At 40.3% G+C, this 24,351-nt stretch overlaps 2 protein-coding genes across 5 annotated transcripts in view; one reads left to right on the forward strand and one right to left on the reverse strand.

The window, feature by feature from the left end:
* Window positions 1-21,009, forward strand: part of unc13c (unc-13 homolog C (C. elegans)) — a 69,859-nt gene extending 48,850 nt beyond the window's left edge. For all 3 annotated transcript variants that reach the window (XM_085907953.1, XM_085907952.1, XM_085907954.1), the window contains 15 exons: window positions 2,297-2,423; window positions 3,380-3,476; window positions 4,088-4,231; window positions 4,684-4,761; window positions 6,641-6,718; window positions 7,636-7,662; window positions 9,848-9,936; window positions 10,288-10,425; window positions 11,732-11,855; window positions 11,994-12,056; window positions 13,408-13,488; window positions 14,801-14,948; window positions 16,557-16,649; window positions 18,260-18,419; window positions 18,889-21,009. In XM_085907953.1, coding sequence (XP_085764079.1) covers window positions 2,297-2,423; window positions 3,380-3,476; window positions 4,088-4,231; window positions 4,684-4,761; window positions 6,641-6,718; window positions 7,636-7,662; window positions 9,848-9,936; window positions 10,288-10,425; window positions 11,732-11,855; window positions 11,994-12,056; window positions 13,408-13,488; window positions 14,801-14,948; window positions 16,557-16,649; window positions 18,260-18,419; window positions 18,889-19,174 — 1,733 coding nt within the window. In that variant the 3' untranslated portion in view covers window positions 19,175-21,009. The remainder of the gene's footprint in view (window positions 1-2,296; window positions 2,424-3,379; window positions 3,477-4,087; window positions 4,232-4,683; window positions 4,762-6,640; window positions 6,719-7,635; window positions 7,663-9,847; window positions 9,937-10,287; window positions 10,426-11,731; window positions 11,856-11,993; window positions 12,057-13,407; window positions 13,489-14,800; window positions 14,949-16,556; window positions 16,650-18,259; window positions 18,420-18,888) is intronic.
* Window positions 1-24,351, reverse strand: part of LOC147059488 (uncharacterized) — a 168,437-nt gene that overhangs the window by 137,853 nt on the left and 6,233 nt on the right. For both annotated transcript variants that reach the window (XR_015065688.1, XM_085907955.1), the window contains exons 4-5: window positions 18,248-18,343; window positions 3,362-3,450 (exon numbers count right to left, since the gene is read on the reverse strand). The gene's annotated coding sequence lies outside the window, so the exon portion shown is untranslated. The remainder of the gene's footprint in view (window positions 1-3,361; window positions 3,451-18,247; window positions 18,344-24,351) is intronic.

Here is a 24,351-nt window from a genome sequence, read left to right on the forward strand (position 1 = left end):
TAAGGTTCTGAGTTCATATCTTAGCCTACATGTGTGGAGTCTGCATATTCAAGCTTCCTATTCATGTAAAAATTCAAGGGATGTCGGCTGTTATCAAGAAAACCTTAAAAATAAAGTTCTCGTGAGTTATTTTTGTGGAGGATTTGGATTTGCCTTCTTGTAAAAACAACCTACTATCAAATCTTCCACCAAGTGAACTTTTACTTTTCTCTGTGTAGTCAAAAGCAATTGGCCCATGACGGTAGGGTGTGGATGGGAGCAGCGATCCCAGAGGGCAAGTAACTGTAAAACGTTGTCTGGTTTCATTTCAGGAAGGATATTGCAGAGCTTTTAAAAAGGTCCTCTACTGGGGCTCCTGGGATCCCTGCCAAACTGTCAAAATTCATATACAATTTGAACGAACGCAACAGTTTGGAAGTAAAAATGAAAGCATGCAGCAAAGGAAATAAAAAAGCTTTGCTCCACAAACTGCAGAGTGAGCTTTTTTGTTGTGTCACAACTTGTGGCTTCATGATAAAATGACAATGAAAACAAACGTGACATTTGCTGTGCAGCTTCTATTTTTTGATGTTTTTCCTGTAAAAGCCACTCATCGCCCTCAGAATCTGTATTGCTTTGGTTGTTTGAATGCAACAAGCGTGTGTATGTCAAAAAATGGAACTTTAAGCACCCGGCAATATTTTCTTTGGGTTTAAAGAAGAGTGTAGGATGGCAGGCTTAGTTAGCGCTATTCATCAGGCTAAGCACTCATGGCTCTTATCAGGATTAAGGCGTGACAGCTTGAGTGCAACGAGCTGGATTCCAACCGTCTATTCAGTTAACGTCAAGGCGGTATGAGCTAAATGAAAGCAGCTATAGATTAATTCCTTCATATTGCTAACGTCTTGAGCTCTGTTTGACACAATGCCCTGACCATAAACACGGTCTCGACGGTTTTTACCTACGCCGTACGTACGAGCTCTAATTTGATTGCTTAACATATAGCAGAGATTTTTCATACATATATTTACAATGAGTATAATTAAACTACATCGGTTTGTGACTAATGTAAAAATTCAGGTTACATTGCCGCCATTGGAACAGAACTCAGTTGTAAATCCAAGACGTTCTGTATTGGAAGTCTAATTCAAGGCTACAAACGCAGATGAATTAAAATATTCTAAAAATTATTCTGACGTTAAGACTATTCCATTCACATCAATCCACTTTCCATTGATAATTATTGCCAACCCAAGAAAGTTTTCTGATTCAAAGCTGAGGAAAAAGACTGATGCAGAAATGATGTCACTGCATTGCTAGTAAAAGGTGCTTACTCACAACATGAAGACAATTTAGTCTCAATTTTAGGGGATATTTCAAGTGATGGTTTAAAATGGTCTTTTTTAAGACGAAACAAATGCACCATTACCTTTGTCGTTCCACTGCAGAGACCGTAAAGAAAAAAACAGCTCAGCACTTACTGTATATGCTGTTTTTATAGTCTTAGTCATATTTCAAATGCGAGATATACACTGGGTACAATTCAAACGTTTGGAATCACTTAGATATAGCACTATTTTTCAAGATGAGCACTTTTCCTATAGTTGGGGAGTGACTTGATGTGTACTCCTCCTATCAAAAAAACATCATAAAGTTGTCCATAAAGTTGCTGTTGGTCATACAAACTTCCTGTTTCTGTCTTGAGGCCAGCGCCAAAATCAAAATCAAACTCTTATGGCAATTATTTTACTGGCCTAAAAATGATCATTCTGTACAAGTTGTACCTAGCAACAAGTGACCGTCACATGAAAAACCTTTGAAAATATTTTTTGGGGTAAATGGTTGAAAGTCATTGTTTGGATTTCACCTTTTTATTTTGAAACCATCCCTACATTCAATCACGAGCTGATCCCACAGAAAGGTTTAATTGTTCCAAAATGTCTGAAATGAGCCACACTTAATTATTCAGCGGCAACGTCAGCCAAAGAAGGACGGATTCATCTGGAGTCATTCAAGGGCTTTGGAGCTTTTCAAAAGGGAGCTTTTGGCTGCTTTTTATTTTCTAAAGCTTTCAATAGCTGCAGACTGTTGGGATAATTGTGCCTGTGAAGATGTTTGTGTTAAATCAAACACGACTACCTAAGTCTCATACGTATCTATAGTGAATACGTTTGCACATTTATTTGGACTTTGAGCGACTTAAAAATAATTTTATAGGTTGAAATTAACATCCTTTTTTCTGCAAGATTTACAATTTAGACATGGAGTGTTTGCACTAACCGTTTTTCCCTTCCCTGTGTTTTAATCTGCATTTCAGAGCACGATAAGCACCGCTTATGCAAAAGCACGGAATACATGAATCTTCACTTCAAAGTCAAATGGTTTCATAATGAATATGTGCGTGAATTGCCAGCCTTCAAGGGGGTTCCTCCAGAATATTCTCTGTAAGTAACATGCCCTCTTTTCTTAAAATTGTACAAACACTGGACATACTCAAAATGGATGACGGGTGAACCGATGCTGTCGTTGTGATTTATCGGTGCGAAATAGCCTTATGGAATTCAATTGTGATCAAACTGTGCCAAGATTTTTGCATCCGTTAATTCAGAGACCACTTTAAGGCGCCGCAGAAAATTAAGCATGTGTTCAATATACGGTTTAATGCATTTCCAAGATGACGGAGAGGAGGGGAACGTCAATCAATGACTTTGGCGCAGCTGATTTATCAGCTCAGTTGGACAACTGCGGGAGACGCAACATTGTCTGGGACTTAATACTCTTGGCGGGAGAATCATAAATTAAATTATGTCAATGTTCAATGGAATACACAAAAGGGGGGGACATAAAGGAAAAGTAACCCTGGGGTAGGTCGCAGAAAATAAAAATAAGTATTAGCAGAAGTTTAGCAGTACCTTTGAGATTTTTGTTTGGTACAGTATTTGGCCATCAGTCATTAAAATACTGATATATTTAATATAAAATATTTTTACAAAAGTTATTCTGGCAAAAACTGCTTCAGCATTTCAATATCAACACATTGGGCAGAAAAGATATTCACTTGCCAAAATGAATAGTCAGACATAGGATATATTACCACTTCAAAATGTTGAAGTACCACCATAAACTTTCACTTTAAAGATGCATGAGTGCAAAAGACATCTGCCGCGACACATGGTGCTATCGGTCGTAATGCTAATAAAGACACCTAGTGATGAGCGGATTTGTTGAAGGGCAAAATTGCACCAGGCAACTAATTGAAGTCGTCTATTAAAGTGGAAGCTGACGGCTGTCTTCTAAAATGAACTTCAAATAAAACCATGTTGAGTCTAACGATTTCTTCACCTGACTTCACCCGAGCACAATCATGACACATATTGCAAACCTGTTATTTTCTCTTGAGGTGGTTTGAGCCGTTTGTCATTCAGTGGCTCGACGAGAATGAGGATGTGGCCATGGATTTCCTCAACGGCGCTTTGGAGAGGGACAAGAAAGACGGAGTGAGTAAAAATGAAAGAGAGCAGAAAAAAAAACGCCTTGTAGTTCTCAATGACTTCCTTGCTTTATTTAAATGGACCAAGGACAACCCCGCTAAGAAGAATTGTGCTCCTCCAGGAGGACAGAGTCTCTTGGATAAAAAGGAATTTTTCACAGACAAGAGACACTCTTTGCCTCGGGTTGCACGCACGACAAGAATATGAATGGAACGGAATAAAACAAAAACAAACTGCGATTTCAAGGAAGAATAAAAAGGAGCTGGCAGTATATTAGAGAATGAGAACAAGGAATATATCTGTTTGCCTTCTGGCACCCTTCTTTCCTGTCAGTATTGCTGTATATTTTATATTAATGCGATTTATGAGTTATTTTTTAAGAAAAATGTACAAAAATTTAAATGACCTCTTTTATTTTTCATAGCTCAAATTAGTTTGCTATCATTGTCATTCATCATTGCAAAGATAATTAAAAGTGAATACATCAAAGAAAGCTGACAGGAATTTTGGATGGATGCATGAAAAAATCTCAGTCAGTGGATTCGAGTTTTTTCAGAGTTCTAACTGACATGACACTCGGATAAAGCAAGACTACATTTTGATGTTTCTCTCCGCAGTTCCAGCAGACGTCCGAACACGCCCTCTTTTCCTGTTCTGTGGTGGACGTGTTCACGCAGCTCAACCAGAGTTTTGAGATCATCAAGAAGCTCGAGTGTCCAAACCCCCAGGCCCTGGCTCACTTCATGTGCCGCTTTGCCAAGGTCAGATTGCTTGTCCGACAATAGATTTGTTTGCTTTTTGAAGCTATTTTTCAACTAGAAAGTCGAAATATGTTCCAAGTTCAAACTGTGCCATCATAAAGCCTACTACTATATATTCACTGTACAGACTTTGGTTCAATATTGTTTTTGTTGATATAACATTCATAACCATCATAGAAGTCTAGAAAAAATAGGTCATCACTGTTGCTCATAAAATGTAAATACATGCTATATATGTGAAGGTGATTACCCTTTTTATGTTTACTGATTTCAACCAAGTTTAAAAAAAAATCCACTGGCATCACATTGTGTACTGACTGTATTGATCTTTCATGCTACGAGGACAGCTGCTTGTATTTTTTTCCAATATATTGCTGTGATTCGTTAAAGACAAAGGCAAAGAATTCTAATTAGAACTCTGATTCTCTCCCTCCCATTCTCCCTTCATGCAGACTATCAATAAAGTGCTTCTGCAGTATGGTGCAATCATTTCCAAGGACTTCCCTTTGTATTTGAACAAGGAGAACGTGGTAAGTGCATTGTGTTGTATGCAAATATGTGACAACTTTTTATTCTAGGATAAATATTTTAAGTCTATCCAACTTTAACTGCAAATGGAATTATTCTCGGTTGAGTTTAGCACGGTGAGCCCTAATGCATTTTAAAGCGTAATTACTCATCTGTTGGCCCAAAGTTGTTGTATTTTCTGGCCTCTGTGTCAGATTTAATGTGACAGATGAGCAAAGATTCAACTTTGGGTCCCTCTTAGGACCCAAATTACCCCCAGTAGTATTTTGCAGTGGCAGTGAAATATAAATCAAATGGTTACAAACTATTTCTGTATGTTTTGACTCCGGAGAAAATGGTTAGCCTGTTCGACAAATGGATGACAAAGAAAAAAAAAAGTTATAAGGCATCCGAGCGGTGCGGTGGCAGTAATCCATCAACTACAATGCAATCACGATAATGATGTTTGTTTTCTTTGTACTGTGACGCAGAGTTGATAAATGCGGAGATGCAATTAGATGACTCAAAGATATACTCACAAGTATTGTTGCAGTGCATTGATAAATGTCATGAGCAGAAAAAGAACGGCCTAACAAACACCCCCCACGCATATAGAATCAGTCAACCTGTCAGGAACACATTGTGCTACTCAGTGAAGATTAAGAGATGTTCTATAAAAGTAGCCAATTTATGTACTTTTTCATCTTGATGCTGTATTGTGAACGTTATGAACCATACATGTTGAGAATTATGCTACAATGTGTGGGTGTGAGTCGTTGGCAGGGCACATACTTAGAAAAGAAAATGAGACATAATAGCTCCTTGGTTTCACTAAGTTACGTTTCCATGGCAGCAATATAAACAAAATTTGTACATTGCTAACCTTCTGTAATCATCTCTACGTACTTAACACAAATTCCGTCCTCAAACATGGCCAATGATTAAAAAAAAACTGAGATGCTCAGCGATAACCTTTCCAATAATGTACAGTATGTCTTCATATCTAGTACTTGGATCTCAATTAATCTAATGTTGGCAGTTTAAAAACAAGATCCGAGGGGATGACAAGTCAAACATCTTGTGAGCGTCACATGACCAAAACCAGACAACAGGTGAGCAGTGACTGTTGTTACCAGAGTCCTTCGACACGGTGTTGTTATTTTCGGCAAACACTTTCAGTGCAAGGCAAACTGGGACCTCAATGAGATGAATAAAGAAAGATTACTCAAATATTCAGCTTAAAAAAACATATTCCACAGATGCATCCGCTATTCTACCAGTTAAGCCTTCTGAGAATTCCTTTTCTTCACTCTCTAACAACTCAATTCAAATTTGCTCTTCCATCCAAAGAAGGAGAACTGCAAAGGAAGATGGAGTCATTACTGCATGTGCAGAACGTTCGCCCGGTCTGCTTTTAGGGGGTTGAAAGGCAACAATCACTTCTGTGTGGTTAACACAATCATAACTTCATCCATTACATCTCGCCTCCTTTGTAAAAGCACCGCGGAATGTTTGCCAGACTTAAAAATGAGAATGACTGTCAGGCTAGCATTAAAAGTTTTGTGATTAATGTTCGTCATTTGTTAAATTTGTCAGGGAGACAAAAAATCGATATTGTCCGGGGTTATTCAGCGCAGGCATTCTTCTCCCTGTGGTATTACGTTACTCCGCTGACTGACAATGTTGTGAAGACGCATTTCTTGTATAGATGATGTGTCGGGGAAATACAAACTGATGGATCATTGCAAATTGTGTGATTTTGTTTTTGTTTTTGTTGACATTTGAGTCGAACCTCACAAGATGCTTCTGTGCAGTGGGGCGCTGTCATTTATTTTAGAGAGACGTAAACATTAAATATGTATTGTGCGCTGATGCCCATTTGTTTTCTAACCCTCTCGACAGCCCTGCATTCTTCTCAACAACATTCAGCAGCTCAGAGTCCAGTTGGAGAAGATGTTCGAGTCAATGGGAGGCAAGCAGGTCTGTCTCTTTTGCCTTTTTTTGCCCTTCATAATGAAATACGAGGACAAGGCGCAGTGGTTGGTTGTCAGATTCCTGATGCTTTGAAGGGAATCCGTGTCGTTTTCAAGGACACCAGAACAGACTCGCTATCAGCTAGCAATGGAGGCAGAAACCGGCGCATTCGGTCTGAGAAATAAGCGCTAGGTCATGATTATGTATATGATAATTTTGGGTGACATTTATTGAAAGTGAAAAGGCATTGACCCCGATAGTGTTGTGCTGTAATCCTTTGCTCGCTTTCTCCGTGTAGCAGCCTTGTCCACTAATCTGCCTCGTCAGTTAGCTAATGTCGTATATTCCCGACTCTCATCTCCACTTGCAATCTCAAATCGTCAAACTGCTCACCACTTATCCCATTTGTGACTACGCCAACCATGCCAAAGAGTGGTATGTCATTGTGGTCAATGGGCAGCTATTTTTTTTAACTTAGTAAACCCAGGCTGAAATCTGGGTTTGTATTCGTCAGCTGTGATCTGTTTGCCTAGTTTTGCTTGCCCTACCTTCATACCTTAAACATAATTTTGTCAATCAGTTTGCTGGTACTGCATTACCTAATCAGAAAGACCTTAGGTCAGGTAAGCCCTGTCTGATGGATTCCAGATATAGGCGAGGCGGGACTCGATTTCCCCCAAATCTATCAAATAGATAAACCCTTGAAATGTGTGCGTCTCACCACCGACCCTGGAGATGCAGCCCCTGTGGTTTCTTCTGACTTGAGTGCATGTTTCTCTCGAACTATCTAACACCTTCTGTCTCGCCTTGCATTTTGTCTTTTATGGTAATGCCCCCTCCCACCCTCCCGGTCCATGATCCCCACCTTTCTCAATACCCCATTCCTCTTTTCCCAATATCCTTTATGTGCTCTCTCTCTCCAGGAGGAGGGGGTTGTGTCCTTCTGTAAGGTGTGTGTAACAGGACCCGCCAAAAGCCATTTTTCCGCCATTTTACGAATGATGTCCAAAAAAAGCACGAATGCCGCCTCTTGTCATGCGCTTTTTCTCACTCCACCACACCCCTTTAGTATGAATCACTTCCAGCAGCATGTGCCACAGAGCATATGGAATCTGAATTGCCCATCTCCCCTCAGGACAGGCTGCTCGACCTCACCATCACTGGCACTGTAGGGTTAGTGGATTGGAAAAACATGCGTTACCATCTTTTTTTTTTTTTTTTTTATCTTGCTTCCTGCCCACCTCTTTGCCAGTCTTTTAACACTGGCAAATAAAGAAACGCGCCATAGCTTGTTGACCACCTCCCCCCACCACGCCCCGCCCCGCACAGAAACATTTTAAGTTAGTCTGGTTGTGGTTTGGATGAGGTCATCCAGGCTACAGCTACAAATGTTCACATTAAGATTTCAAGAGCATGACAAACACTCACCTAACTTCACGTTCCTAGCTATGACGCAGCAAGCAGACGCTGACCTAGTTTCCTGACATCCACAGATTGCTTTTAGTCTTGATTGTTCAGAATTTGGTAGGCGATGTTTGGTTTAAACAGTGGTTCATCGACCCGTTATTTACTCAATAACTGCATTCAGAATGGCTCCTCACGAGCAAGTGTTGAAACAGGCAAATGAAAGCAAAGCTTGGCTTCTGTTGATAGGCTGAAAGCCAAAGGAGAGTTTATTCAGTCGGGAGGTGACCGCCACAAACCGCTAGTTCAGATTCAAAGCTTCTTTTGAATTCACTTAGTTTACCAGAATAGGATGGACATTTTTGATTTTGAGGATTCATACAAGAGGATTTTGTGGTTATATTCAGTTATACCTAATTCAAGGAAACTACGGTATTTAAATTACTTCCGAATGTTTTTTTCTCGAAACTTTATCGGAAAACCGACAGGACTAAAGGATTCGTAGTCTTTCTTGAAAGAAAATGTGAAAAAGAAGCTACACAGACATGACCCGCAGATGATATGGAAGATCTGTGACGACCTCTCAGAAAACGACATTACAGGCAAGACTGTAACCTCTGACCAAAGTCTCAATGATCATTTGAAGCCAGAATTTAATTTTCAGCTCCCAGGGTATGACAGTTTCATTGGGTATAAAACACCAAGCTTGTATTGTCCTCACTAAGATTCTCAGAGAAAAAAAAATCTATTCCAAAGACTACCAGACAACAGATTGAAGGTCAAGCAAAAAATGTTGACCAGGCCATTGTGACAGATGCTTCCTCACTGTTTTGAGCTATAATAAATCAGCATAGTACCAAGACTATCACTGGGTTTCTACAAAATGTAAACTGTAAAAACAAAAAAAGAATTGTAGAAAGAACCCCCAAGAAAAAGCTTTCTAAGCTGAGTTCAAGGGTGAGCACCAACATCTGCTACTTGTGACCGTCGGGCAGCCAGGCAGTAGTGCATCAAATATATGACTGAATCAGAACAAGAGAACGATAACATCTGACAGTGTACATATGTTATTTAATTCTCAACTTCAATTGGATCATCTTGTTTTTGTTTACCCTGCTAATCATCTTGTTAGGGTATCAGTACTTATAAACCAATGTTTTGTTCCTACCAACCAACTACAGTCGCCAGGACATTGATGCGAATCGGCGCATCGCTCGGTCTTTGCATTTTGCATTAGGAATCCAAATGAAGTGGCTCAGATAGTGAATAGATGGCTGTTTTTGTTGCGTGGCCTATTTCCCCAGCTTATACCGTATTTTTTTCTTTAATGGCCAACTGAAAAGGGAAAACATGACAGACTCATTTAAGACCATATAGGAATTCACTGCCTTATTCTTTCCTTGATCCCCTACCTTCTCAGCTGTGACTACTGTACGGCACGCACTAGTGCACGCGGCGTCACCCATGTGTACGCCTTCTAGCTGGCTGCTTCTTCTTTGCCAACACCATGTCTTATGGCCACGCTCGGCTCGGAGCCATCCATTTGTATTCAGAGCGACGCTCGGCACAGATGGCACGTAGATCGAGCGGGAGGCAAACAGGTTACCAAACCCCTTCCCCCCACCCCTTTTCATTCCAGCTAAGGCATCCTGCAGAGTTGTAAGGCGGTGTGGCAGCTCTGTAGAGTGCAACCATGCAGTAACTGTCCATCTTCTTCTTGTACCGCGACAGCTGGATGCAGAGGCCAGTGACCTGCTCAAGGAGCTGCAGAACAAACTCAACACAGTGTTGGATGAGCTCAGCGGTGTCTTGGGCTCCAGGTGAGCATTAGCGCAAGCCATGTACAAACTTCTCGTTCGGACTAATTACACCGCTAATCTGCTTTGCATCACACAGCCGTAATCTTCATTTATAATTTGACTCCACGAATGCATGTATTTGCAATGTGGGAGTAAGGAACTGTGTGGCAAATATACGGAATTCCATCACACTGTCTTACCTACCGGAGGATTGTTATCGAGTTAAATAGCGACCTAGCCTGTTCCTGAAAAATAGGCCAACTGCTATTAAACCTTGAATGGCAGTTTGGTTTTGTTTTCCAAAAAGCATGTCCCCAAAATGTCATCACAAATCATACGGAAACAAGTACATGCTCCATTTCTGTTCCTCAGTTTCAAACCGGTGATCGAGGACTGTGTGAAGCAGATGAACCAGGAGCTGGTCCAGATGAAAGGTTCGGCCAAAGGAAGTAACGCCGCTATGGATGCAGAGACTGTCCTCCGGCCTCTTATGGACCTCCTCGATAAAAAGTAGGTATCATCTAAAGCGCTCTGTCAAATATTTTTTTGTATACGCTAAGCCTCTAAAAAAAAAAATTGATGACGGGCCTAGTTTGAACAACTTTGCTGCTCAGTCCTGTACAGCTGTGACTATTAGGGAACCTTGCTCCCTGCAGAGACATGAATACCGATGTATACCTCTTGGTAATACAACTCACGCAACAATGAGTGGGGAAATACAGATTGTGTGAAAGACAAGCCATTCGTGAAACAACCATTGAGATTATAAATAGTTCATCTGAGGTTTAGAAATCCCTCTCAGCCATTGTCAAAGAAGCATTGAGGTCAAAAGAATTTTAGAGGGGGAATCCTCTTTATGGTACGGAAATGCTAATCCTCACTCATAATATACCTCGACAAAAAGGGGTACAGTAGGAGTTCATTTCTGCCCCTGAAGGTAGTGATCATTGAATTCAATAATACAATTTGCGATTACGGTATACCCCCGGCTATTTCAGGGAGATCAGGATCGAGCCATGCCGTGATTAAAAACTCGGCTGAACAGGTGCCCCTCTCTAAAATGTTAAATAGATGCGGGCTCATGATAAAACATGAATTACTCAAACGTAAGCAATCTATGGCAATCCCCCAAATATTTAGATATATTCTATATTCACAGAATGCTATGTAATATGAAAATGGAAAAAAAGTAATTTGCCCTCATCTTTTCGCATCTTAATGCAATTACGAACCTTTTGTGTCAATGACAATTATCCTCGTGGATTTTTGCTATTTTCGCTCATATATTAATGATAGGCCGTTCGCTCATTAAAATCTAAAATGAACCATCTTAACAGGAGCAGCCTTCAAGATATATTTTTAGATACCAACAATCGCTCTGCCCAAACTTGGAATCCTTCCACTCCGCCCGGTTTGACTGATTGGTCTGCCACGATGATATTAAGCGGCGGTTTCTTGACTCGGGCAAAATTGATCCATGGAGCATTGTGTGGCATCGATGGCAAGCGGCCAACAGACTGCAAGGCCCTTTTAACTCTTCGTTATTGTTTGTTGTTACTCCATTACATTCTTTTCTTACCAATGTTGACTTGTAAAAGGAATTTTCATGGTAATAAGATGAAGTGTGAATCGTATACTGGGGGGAGGAATCCCCTACACACACACTTCATGGTGAATTACTCAGAGCAAATGTTTGACTTAAGTTGGAAAATAGCGTAACGAGTGACTAGTCACTCTCATAAGCTCTTGACTAATCTAAACAAATTTATGAAGATGTCAAGCAGCATTTAAAACACTTTTCAACACCTCTTTGCAGTTTGATGTTATTCGCCAAGATTTGTGAGAAGACCGTGCTGAAACGTGTTCTCAAAGAGCTTTGGAAGATCGTGCTGAACACAATCGAGAGGACCATTGTTTTGCCGCCGCTGAGCGACCAGAGTGTAAGTTTTTCTTTTTCAGAGAAGAAACTTTTACACTGGTTTGGTTCTGTTGTATGCCAATAATGTATTTCATGGTAATGTACTGTAGCATGCGTTTCTTTTGTTTTATATGGCAAATAAGTGTCTTTTGTCTTCCAGCAGCAAGGAGCTCAGATGATTTTCAATGCGGCAAAGGACTTGGGACAATTGTCCAAATTGAAGGTAATCCAGTTTCTTCACTTGCTTCATAAATCTTTTTGGGTGATTTATATTATGGGATTATGTTCAGGTAATTTGTGATTTACATTTTCATATACAAATCCAGAAACAAATCCTCAAAGCGCAACACAAATCATGTGGTCCAATTAATATATTAGGTCAACATTTTTCTGCATGTCCTCAAGGATTTTAGCTGCAGCGGTGCAACATTGAGTGCATGTAAAATATGCTTCACGCTTGTATTCACACCGTGCTCAGCAAGATTATGCAACGTCCAAGAAGGAATGCTAGCTGACAACATCTGTTAAAACATAACATGTGTCCACCACTACCATATCTCAGCATCATCCAGTCAAGCCAGTCATGTTTATTTACTGATGCGACATGAGGAACGAGAGCTTGATAGGTCAGCGTTTAACCTGCAAATGACGCAACAGGTGCCCGCTTTAATGTATGCTTTGAATTCCTTTGAATAGTTAACTATTCCCCGTTGTTTGTGAGACTCTGCCATCCTTGGAGGAGCGACATCTGGAGAGGAGCGCACAGATGGGCGTGTGTCTGTACCTTTCCTCGAGCGTTAAAGACGTTTATCATCCTCTTGTTAATGCTGGTCATGAGTCATAATCATCTCGTATGAAGGATTTGTTGGAACAAATGGTTGCCAGGGGCCTTTATGACTCAACTGCAGTAAACATTTTTTTTTTTTACCATAGAAAAGCTGTTGCCTCGGGAGGGACTGCTGTTTTAGTTAGCAAAGGAGTTCACTTGGTCAACATTTTTCATGTCAGTATGTGAGCGTTGGATCTGAATTCCAATAATTGCAGCGATTGCCCTTCGTTTTTTTTCCTCGATAAGGAAAAAGGACTCATCTGACTGTTTAAGGTGGTTTACCACGTCATTGTGTGTTTGGGTTTACCTTGCCTCATGTAGTCGATAAAAATGAAATGGGCGCGGTTTGGAACCTGCCTTGCATTTTAGCGGTGATGTTGATTAAATTGTTTGCAGCCTCACGCTGGCTCGTGGAAATCAATTGAAAGCTGTCTCTGATTAAATGCAAAATAAGAAAGTCAGGCAAGGTTTTGTGTTTCATCTACAGGTTCGTATATTAAGGACCGGATGTGCATTTTCTCTGCACTGCACCATAAATGTCAGCATAGGTTGCATTATAAGTTGAGCCATTTTATAACATCCTACTACTTTTTGTGCTTCTCGTGATTAAAATAGTTTTTCCCATCCTGATATCAAATGTCACAATGAAGTCAATTGCGACGCCTGCAGTTATGGTTCAGTTCAACGAGCGATTAAATCGTAACTTTTTATCGGAATTTATCTTGATGTTCGCATCCCTCCGCAGGAGCACGTAATCCGCGAGGAAGCCAGGAGTCTGACTCCACGTCAGTGCGCGGCCATGGACCTCGTGCTTCCCACTATCAAGGTGAGTTTTATGTTCGGGGGAACCATATTAACCCAGAACCAACATATAATTGACCTTTTAAGCCACTGTGGTTGATTAAAAAAATTATCCGGGAGGTTTCTTGGGCATTTTTGTGATGTCACCACAGACAGTTCTGATGAAGAGGTAAACTTGTTGGTATCATTGGGCGCTGTGGCGCAGCAAAAAAAAGATTGATTGCACTAACTCTAAGGCAACTACCCTGTGGTTTGGATCAATCATGTTGGCGAGATTATTATCATCAAGAACAGTCAGTTAGCGCAGTTCAATATTGCTTTGGGGAAGTTACGCAATCAGAGTGATCGAGCACAACTCTTTTGTTTTCCTCTTTTGTTACAATCTAAACCATTTTTGCTAAAAGAAAACGACAGGATCATTTACATAAAATCTTATGTCCTTCAGAGAAGCTGGATTTTACATGTGCTAGGATTTAATCACACTGAACTTTAAACCTGCCTGTACTAATGGACAGAAAAATGCGCAGAAGCATATAAGAGTCCACACATGACATGAATGTGAGCTCTGGAGACATATTTCCAATAATGTACATTTGCTTCCCCCTAACCTCCGCCCTGTATAGAATGATAGAGAGGCAGCTGCTCCATCTCGCCAACCAAGTTTGATATGCTGGAAATGTCTTTTATTAGCATTTCAGCTAATGGAATGCACATAAAAATAAGAGATTATGAAAGCCCAGAATAGCTCTCACTGGCCCAAGCACTGATGGAGGTAGATTTCTCCCTATAGTGATTGTGCCATCATTTCAAGCTGTTAAACAAGCATTTGTAACAAAGTAATTAAAACCAAATGCCATTACTGTTCCACTTCAGTCCCGTGAATTGCAATAATGCGTGATACAAACTGGCTGTCAATTGCAGTACAATGAAATGTCATCCATTTGCTGAATCTTAGTTGTAAGTAAACATATAAATACCAGATACATGCCCTGCCCTGGATTCAGAACAAAATGTAATAATTTACAGGTCTCATGCCAAATCCTAAACCAATAAAGCAACTGTCTATCAAGGTATGTTTGTGGACAGATGTAACCAAAATTAAAATGATTTCGAAACACACAGCGGAACTAAATCTATTGTGGCTTTTATTCTCACTTTATGCTTCTATCACATTTACATACATGCTAATTAGCTGCAAATGTGGCTTAATGCATTTGCCCACCCCCTGCGTGTGCGTAAAACAGCAACGGTTCCACATATCCCCCGAGCCATTTGCAACAATCGTACAACACGGCGTCCTATGTATACTCTGAAAATGTATTTTTTTTTTCCTCTAGCAATATTTCCATGCTGGAGGAAACGGTCTAAAGAAGACCTTCCTGGAGAAGAGCCCTGATATGAAGTCCCTCAAATATGCTCTTAGCCTTTACACTCAACCTACAGATGCCTTGATCAAGAAATATATTTGCACCCAAACCTCTCAAGGTAAGACAACCCCCTACAGCAACCAAATTTAATTTACTTTTGATAGTATGTTGTTGTAGTAGCATAACTGTCAGAGGCACGGAATACGTGAATACTATGAATTCATAAATTCTCCCTTCATCATCACTGCCCCACTTTCATTCCAGTTTCATTTTGTTTATATCGACCTCTCCTCCTCCCTGTGTAAAGCACATGAAACACCTCCTATGTTCAAAAGGGAATTCAGCCCAAGTTGCTGAAGTGTATGTCTCACACACACACACATGGGTTGCATCGACTCAGGCAGCCAGGCAGAACGAGCAGCCCTGCCTTGCTAACTGACGGCCTGCCTTTCGATATAGACACAGCAAACCAGTCAGTCCGTGTTGGAAAAGAGTGAAGCTGGTGAGCTGGCTGATGAACATTAGGTCAGCAAACAGCGTGGCGAGGCACTGGCTCGCCAATGCTGCTTTATTAATCAACAACAGCTCCGTCGCTCATGACGGCGACACATTTAGATCCCGGTGTGCACTAATTTATTCCACAGAAGGTAAAGTCTGTCGCGCCAGCGTCAGATTAAAAGACAAACTTAAGTGCGTCATCCCTTAAAGGTCCCTAGTTTATTTTGTGGACAAAACCTCTGTCATACTTGGGTATTTTTGCACCTAGATTCCCCACCTGGAAAAAATACCTGGTATTGAAACCCAACAATAGGCTATGATGCTAAACGCAGAAGCCACTTGATAAAGATAGCAATGTTTTATAGAATAGCTAGAATAGTGATTCATATTAAAGGTTAAACTTGTCAGTAAATGCATTGCAAATTCAGATCAATATCTAATAGTAGACAACAATGCGCTTTATCACATTATCAATATTCAGTCCCTTAGACATCCGATTTGAACTTGAATTCTATTCCCGGATGATTAAATTTTCCTAATGTAGCATTAAACTAATGGCTGAGTGTAATATTTCAGCCGGAATGTAGGAGCTGTGTAATTGTATTAGCACATTCATGAGCTAAAAGTGCTGTGATGTTTTTTCTTTGTTTTACCAAAAGTTCTCATCTTAATTATGCAGCGAGGACCCCTCCCAATCAGAGTAGCATTACAATATATCACTTGGCTTGTTTCTTCATTAGTGGCGTAACACATGCGGCGTGTTTGGCACGTATCGATCAGCTATGGGCCAGACATGCTCCATCATCCGTCGTACCAGAGCCCACTCGCAGCCTTCTGGCGTTCGCCATCCGTCCTCACTTTGCTGCAAAGCGGACGTGCTCAGCAATCTGATCGGGATTGGACCTCTCTGGCTACTTGTCTTGGTGTTTCTTTGGCATTTTGGCAGATGACCTCACTGTGAAGGAATATTTATTATTTAGTACATGCCTTCACACCACATTCTTCTCCCTAGGCTTCAATCTAGATTGAATATGTCTGCTTTTTGTCTTTTTTGTCACTGTCCTCATTTTTTTTGTTCAGCCTTGAGCAAAAGGAAATGTTAGGCCAATGTTGTTGATTCCCCTGCAGGTTTATGGGGGGGGGGGGTTAACTTGTTTGGTTGTTGTTTTAGTCTTGGCTACGTCTCATAATTTGAATTCCACTCTGTTTTTCTACTTTGTATTTTCAGGTCAGTCAAGCAACGGCTCGGTGGGCGAGGTGTCCATCCAAGTGAACCTCATCTCTCACCCGGGCACCGGAGAGCACAAAGTCAGCGTGAAGGGTGAGCTTTGGATTGCCCGTCATTTCGATTCAAATGTATTCGCGCTGGCTCGCCTGAAGGAACTCTCGATATGATTGTGCTGCCGGGGCTCCGGAAATGGCTCCATTTAGAAACAAATATACCGTATTAGCTCAGGAGGCCAGTTACTCAACTGCAGACGGGGGAAGGCATTGGCATTAATAGGGGGAGCCATTTCTGGAAATCTAATAATATTTTTATCCCCTGAAAAAGAAAATCATGCTTGGCAGTAGTGAGCTACAGTAGAGCACTAATGATGTCATTTACGGTACAGTAAACACTAGAAAGAAAAACACTTACAATATGTGGGTGGGGCTCTTGCTGTTTAATAGCCCGTCCAATCAATTATGATTAATGGTCATTCTTACCAACAGGAGGCAGATGACTTTTAAGCATTTACCCCCTGCTGCTGCGCACCGTCTCACTGCGCTGATTCTTTTAAATGGACATTTTTTGTTTCCTTCTTTTATCTCCCTGAATGATACACATTGTCAGCAACTGTAATGACGACATGTGGGGTGTGCCATTAGTGTGTTATTACACCACACAACACAAGAGGCTGAGTGCTGCTTTTTGCCCTAATCTTCCATCATCAGCCCTTTTTAGTGCTCACTCTCAGCCACAACATCAAAAGTGAAGTTACATTCGGATTGCTTTATGGTCTGAAACAGCCACTGTGCCAATCAGTCATGTCTGTCTCCATGGTGCAGAGCAAATAATACATTGTGGTATTGTCTGGACATCTAAAAATACCGTGTATATAACATATATTTTCCACTCAACAAAAGTCAGTTCGTCCAACTTTGGATTTGTTTTTTAAAAATTCAGCTTGAAAAGCCAGTTGCATAGAGCAATGTGAAATTTGGCAGGCATGTCTAGCATGAGTAGACCCACAAAAATGAAGCATGCTTAAAAACACAAAGGACATTTTCCATGTTGGCTTAGTTTGGAGTAATTTTTGCAATTTCCAGTGGTCAGGAAAATACTTGTCCAGAAGACTTTTTTCTAAAAACGTGATTTGTACTAATAGTGTCTCGCAATGTATTTTACCAAACATAAGTGTCACAAAAAGTATTCGAAATTAATGATGATTTTGTCTTAACTTGCTAAATTATTTAGTGTAAAATTTGCACCTGTTTAGTTGAAAAAATATATATTATTCAGTTGTATAAATTGTACCTGATGAATACAAATATTAATTGAAACCTCTGCGTTCTGGTGAAAGAGCATTGACATTTTTCTCGTTAGTAGTAAAAAAAAAAGTAATTAAGTGAACTTGGTCGAGTGGTTGGGAATCACTGCACTGAACAGACAATTTCTGTCAATGCACAGCAGCAAAGTTTGATGATTTGTCATTATAGCATGAAAACTCCACAAGGTCAAAACTTGAGCAAACACCTTATGAGATGACTACACCACCCTTCAAAGATTAATAGGTGCCGATTTCTGCCAGAAGTAGTAAAGTTTACGTGCAATAAGCTTGCTTCTTACAATATCCTTCAAACTTTTCACTAAGTCCTCCAATTCAAGGGTACTTTACTTACTTGTCATAACTACCCAGAGCTTTGATTCCGCCTTACCTTGTGTATCAGTGGTCGGCGTGAACAACCTCCAATGGCAGACCACCGCCATGTTCCGGCCATTCGTTGAGGTCAACGCCATCGGGCCGCACCTGGCTGACAAGAAGCGCAAATTCAGCACCAAGACCAAGAACAACAACTGGTCTCCAAAGTACAACGAAACATTCCAATAGTAAGTAATGACGGGAAGACACCGTAGGGAGACGCGTATCATGAATCTAAGTGCTGGCAATCTCCACTCAATCTAAGCCAAGCTATCAGAGGGCAGCTGCCATTTTTATGGACTTTATAGATTCACAAGCATCCTAATTAGAATTTGAACACTTGTTGAGTTCCAAGGAATGATTAGAACAATGGCCGTGGGGTTTATTAGATCATCAATTTAGCCCAAGAAACAAGATTGAATCAACCAAACAACAGTGTCTTTTCACATGTTATTGACAAAAGTATTGGGAAACCAGGAAATTTCACCTGGAGGAAGGATAAATGAAATAAATTAAAGAATTGGTCCACTACCATTGCAGCTTCAGGAAAGCAGTTTTCATTGTTGTACGATTGTCATGAATAATGGTGCAATGGAGAAGACGAAAGGTCAATGTTAGTTTGAGATCTTAGCTTTGCATTCCTTTTCGCCCCCGTAGCGTCCTGAGCAACGAGCACGGGCCGGAGGCATACGAGCTGCATGTGTCGGTGAAGGACTACTGCTTCGCCCGCGAGGATCGCATCATCGGCATGACCGTCATCCAGCTGCGCGAGCTGGCCGACTCAGGCAGCTGCGCCGCCTGCTACCCGCTGGTGAAGAGCATCGCCATGGACGAGACGGGCCTCACCATCATGCGGATACTCTCGCAAAGGACCAACGACGAGGTGGCCAAAGAGTTTGTGCGTCTCAAGACGGACACGCGCTCGGCCGAGGAAGTGTCGTAATGCGACCGAAAGGGTGCGTGTGTGGGGAAAAAATAAAATGCAGTATTCCTTCCCAGTGGGTTTTGTCCTACAGATGAGAATGAGTGGAGGGTTGTTCTACTTGAGAAGATCCAAAACAGGAAGTTTGCGAAGGAGTTGTTTGTTTGTTTGTTAGTTTTTGTGCATGTGCGTAAGAAAAAAAAAAAAAAACATCTGTTGGAATGTTCATTTGACTACTCAAGTACGTACAAGTGTTTACTGACCGTATGCTTACTATTAAGTACTATATTCTACCGGTTACGTTGGAGCAGACAGAATACCTTTTGTACACTTAGTCTTTTTTGAGATTTGTTCCAATAAAGTGCCAAACCAGTGGAGGTGTAATAACAACAATAAAAAAACTAAACTGAACAAAAAAAGAACAAAACGTACAGGAATTAAGGCGATGAATTTAGTATGTTGGAAAAATCTGCTCGATTATCCGGTGTAAGTCACTTTATGACTGTGTGGCGTTTGATTGTTGCAGAGTCAGTCTTGTTTGTTTGTTTTTTAAATATGTTTTGCCACCCAGCAGTGTTGTATTGTTGCATTTTTTCAATTGCTGTCGATAGTTTTCCATTTCTGCTACCCTGCATTCTTATTTGTTGTTTATTTTTACGTCACTTCCCACTCAACTTTTCAAAATTTATTTTATGTATTCATTGATTGTTTTTATTCTTGACACATTGCACTCGTTACACCCTTGTTTTTGTAATTCATATTTTTTCTTCACTTCCCTCTCTAAAAAAAAAAACCCTTTCTTCTCTGAGCCATCCAACACTATTATGGAAAAAAAAAATAAAAAGAAAATGAATTCATTTTTGGGCCACCCAGCACTGTAGCGGACTCCCTTATTCATTGTACTTTTCTCCACCCACACTGCTGTGGAAACCTTATAATGGTTTTTTTTTGCTTTTTTTTTGTTTTTTTAATCTGGAACTGTTGTCTAATCTCCCCCCCTCCCCTGTATATTTCACTTTTTGTGTTTCACACTTTGTTGTTTTAAAGTTTCTTATTTTATTACATTATATATTTGTTTGTCACAGCACTGTTGTGGAGTAAGTTGTTTTTCAAATTGATTTTGTTTTTCCCACCCAGCTCTGTTGCATGTTGTTTCTCGGTGGCGTCTCTCCCATGTTCCCACGGTAACACCGAGCAGGGTCCCGCCCCCCCCCCCCCCAACCCTTCAAACTCTGAATCGAATAAGTCCAGCACCAGGAAATAACATTTGTTTTTATATTATTTTGAAATGGCGATGACTGCTATTTAAACCTTCATAGGTGTTTGCAATTTTATAACCATACCAACAGATTCCAGAAAGAATGGATACATTTGTTTGTTGTCCTTTTCCATGTTTATTTGAAACCGTTAGCTTCTGGCCTTTCTGAATGACCACTGTGAACATGAGCTTTGGAAGGCAAGCCTACGGCACATTATTTCATATATTTTCGGATCAGTTTAGTTCCTGATAAACTGCCAAAGTTGTTTAGAATCTTTGTACAAAAAAACACAATCCATTCCATATATGGAGCTATATATGTACATGTGGTCCGACTGTGCATAGGGTGATGCCGAGACTTTATTTTTTTTATTTGCTGTGAAGCTGTAATGATAGCAAAATGAGAGTTGCACATGTTCCTTTAAAAGAGAGCGAGAGAGAGAGAGAGAAAAAAAACACTCAGCTTCTGTCATTACTTTTCTTCTTCCTAAAAAAGGAAAGAGTTTAACATTTTGGTAAATATGCAACATTCCTATGTATTGCACTGATGGCAAATTGTATGTCATGTAAATATATTTAGTGAGATATTGTACAAAAAGTCTACTTTTCTTCTATGTGCATAAAGTATGTGCAAATGTGGTCACTAATCTCAATCATTTTGCAAAACAAATACGCACTTGAGCTATCATTTCCAACACATTATATTTAATTAATTATTTTTTTCTTTTATTTACTCAACTATAAATGAGAGTCAAATGTTTGCATGGTTTCAAAATTATATTACCAGTATATTCCGATTTAATATTGTACACATAATGACTAAAGACCAATACATAGTAGCTAGTTTAATAAATGCAAGGTGAAAAGCATGCTGATAACACAATTAACCTTGTATGGAAAAGCACAAAGCGATCCCGATCTTCGGGCAATATATTAAAAAAAAAAAATCATCACACCCCTTGACAATTTTTTAGCAACGCACTTAATAGGTCTTGTAAAGCTGTTATCAGAGCGTTCGGTCCATAGCACTTAGAGGCGGGGTCGACCAGATAACGCCAATCAGCCCGAAAGCAGAAATATTCGTTTCTCATCCCAGGAAGAGCATTCTCAGCCAAATATGGAGATATGCGCAAATTGACACCAAGCCGGGAAGAAAGCAATAAGCGATAAAATTGTGTTAATGGAAGAAGTCGATTCTGAAACTATAAGACATGTATTCTCCCACCATGATGTGACTAAATAATATTTCCAAAAAAGGTCAACTTATTGTATGAACATACCAAAAATAACCAAAATACTTTGAGACTTGTCTGTGATAAGAGCTATATAAACAAACTTGACTTCACAGCATTGTCATAAACATTAGATATATGTTATACAATACAAATGGCCGGGAATAAAATCTGAGAAAAAAGAAAAATCCAAAATATGAAAACATTTAGGTAAAAATGGGGAACATATGCAAATATGCGGATCGGAGTGACAAACTGTGAACATACAGAGATCAACACTTGTTTTAAGTTGTAATATCACCGATTGCCACTAGAGGGCAGATATTGTTTGCAGATTTGTAATATGCAGAACAACCAATATTGTATTTTAGAGGTTGATTTCTTTGTAATTTTGTTCTTAATGTTGGTTTCTTTTTCAGCAGTTTGGTATAGTCACATATTTGTGTGTATACCTGTCAACATATACACAAACTGTCTATATGTAGCATCCAACGTGGACTTTGCTGTGCCCTTCAAAGACGGATGCTGTTTATTTTTCAAGGGAAAGATTGACGGGGCTTACCTCCAGGGATGGATTACTCGTTCACAGACAGATTATTTTTTAACAGGCTCGAAAGTGAATCATTTCAAAGAGTGTAGAAACTTTATAAAATTGATACAACTTGCTAAAGTAAACATATACAAATAATAAAAAACAACAATTGCAAAGCCCTAAATAAGAAAACAAATGTGCTTTAGGCTATCCGCATACTGATTGTTATTTGGCATTTTTGATTTGTTGTTACCTCTGCGGCATTGTAAAATGGCGATTCCAAATTTGGAATCGCTGCAAAACTAGCCACGAATTGTCCGTTACTTATGAATACTGCTTTGAACAATTCAGTCGCTTTTCGGCCACCCATACCTGCACAATTTAACGAGTTCCAATACGAGAGCCCAATTCAAGATTCCGCAATGTATTTCAATTAACATTGACATTTAACTATAGATTAACATGTGTCATAAAATATGAGAAACACGAGAAGCAGCGGTCGGTATGATGCAGTGCAGTTCTACACCACCAATAAAATAATGATGGATGGAATTTTATGTTATTTTGTTGTAGTCTGCATTGGTTTAGGACAGCACTGCATCGCGACTCAAACCTTCGTCATCTTTGTCATTGAGTGACAACAAAACAAGATCATAAGGCCATTAGATGAGTCCCATTGACCTCCTGCTGTTTGCAGCCTTGATGATGGAGTTGTTGAAGCCTCTAGGGGCAGCCATGCATTGTGCCATGCCATGTCATGTCATGGGCGCAAACAATGCTGTAATTGATTCCACCGCATGGCAGTTTTATGTCAAACAATTGCCGACGAGGTCGGGGAAGCGTCATTTATTCCTGCAATACGCTCTTCTCAACTGACACACGTGTGCCCGTTTGATTGAGATTAAAACGCCTATTCCGATTGTGAGTCGATTACACTCATGGTACATCTATAAGACAAATAACTCCATCTGGAATTCAGAAAATGGATGATACACATATTTCGAAACTTTCTGGACTGTTGGGGCTGAGCAAAGATAAATGCCTGCACCTTATATTTCTTTCCCTGCACTGGGACTCCACTTAATCATGCGGTGACATCCCTAATTACTCCGCATGAAGTTAGATTTGACACATTCTTTCTGGCTATGAAATATTTTTTAAAATTTCCACCCCAACGAACAACACAATGTTTCTCATTCATGACCCAGATGATAAAAGGTTATGGCTGCACACAGTAAGCGTCTTCATCCTTGTGGGAGTGCGCATGAGGAAAATCGTATATATTGGAATTCAGAAGAAGCGAGTGAGGACACAAATATAATGCTATTCTTAAAAATGAAATTAAAAAACAGATCTTTGTAAGGCAGGTCACTTGTTGTTTTGCGCCTTTGTGGTTAGTATTTTTGCAATAAGCCCTGCTTTGATTCAAATTTGGAGAATGAATCCCAAAGCATCACATTTGGTATGCTAAGCTACTTTTTAATAAAAGCAAATATTCCGCGTGTCACGAAGGGTTCCGATAAAAATTCTGGTGAACACTTCAGAGTTCCCACTGCCTGTTTTATGAGATTTTGACCAGCATGGGAAAAGGAGCTAAATCCCGACAATGAGTCAGCGTCTTTATTTCCTGCCCCTGATTTGATGTATTGCAGTGGGGCAGCTGTAACAGAGATGGAGCACCTCCACAAAACTTCGCATGCCAGGCTCCCTTTTAAAGGGGTTCAACTCACTTTGAGGGTGGCGAGCGCCCCCGACCGGGAGGGAGGCGCGTCCTCCTGCAAAGACCATCTGCTCCTCGCGTAATTACATCTTCACGGGTGTCATCACTTTCCACTCGGCAGTCTCCGTTCGACGGCCTCTTGGCCAAGGGGGCAGCGGGCCAACAGTGTGGCCCCGCTGACTCACACACACATTTAATTGATTCATTTATCAATCAGAACTTACGATAAGATAAATTTCAGTTCGTTTCGAATGATTTTGAAGTATTACGCGCTTCTGAGTTTGACGAAGGCCCTCTTACGTTTCTAGTTCACAAGGCAAAATCTGGCGAGGATTCTCTGTCTCAGAATATTTGGGGCACATTCTACCTCAGAGGCCCAGTACATGAATGGTCACCAATATCCTTCAAATGGGAGACTTGTGTTCATAAAATTTACATGTAATGGAGTATTTTGTT

Source organism: Syngnathus leptorhynchus, chromosome 3 (genome assembly GCF_054491065.1).
Source record: "Syngnathus leptorhynchus isolate UIUO chromosome 3, UIUO_Slep, whole genome shotgun sequence".
Lineage (NCBI taxonomy): Eukaryota > Metazoa > Chordata > Actinopteri > Syngnathiformes > Syngnathidae > Syngnathus > Syngnathus leptorhynchus.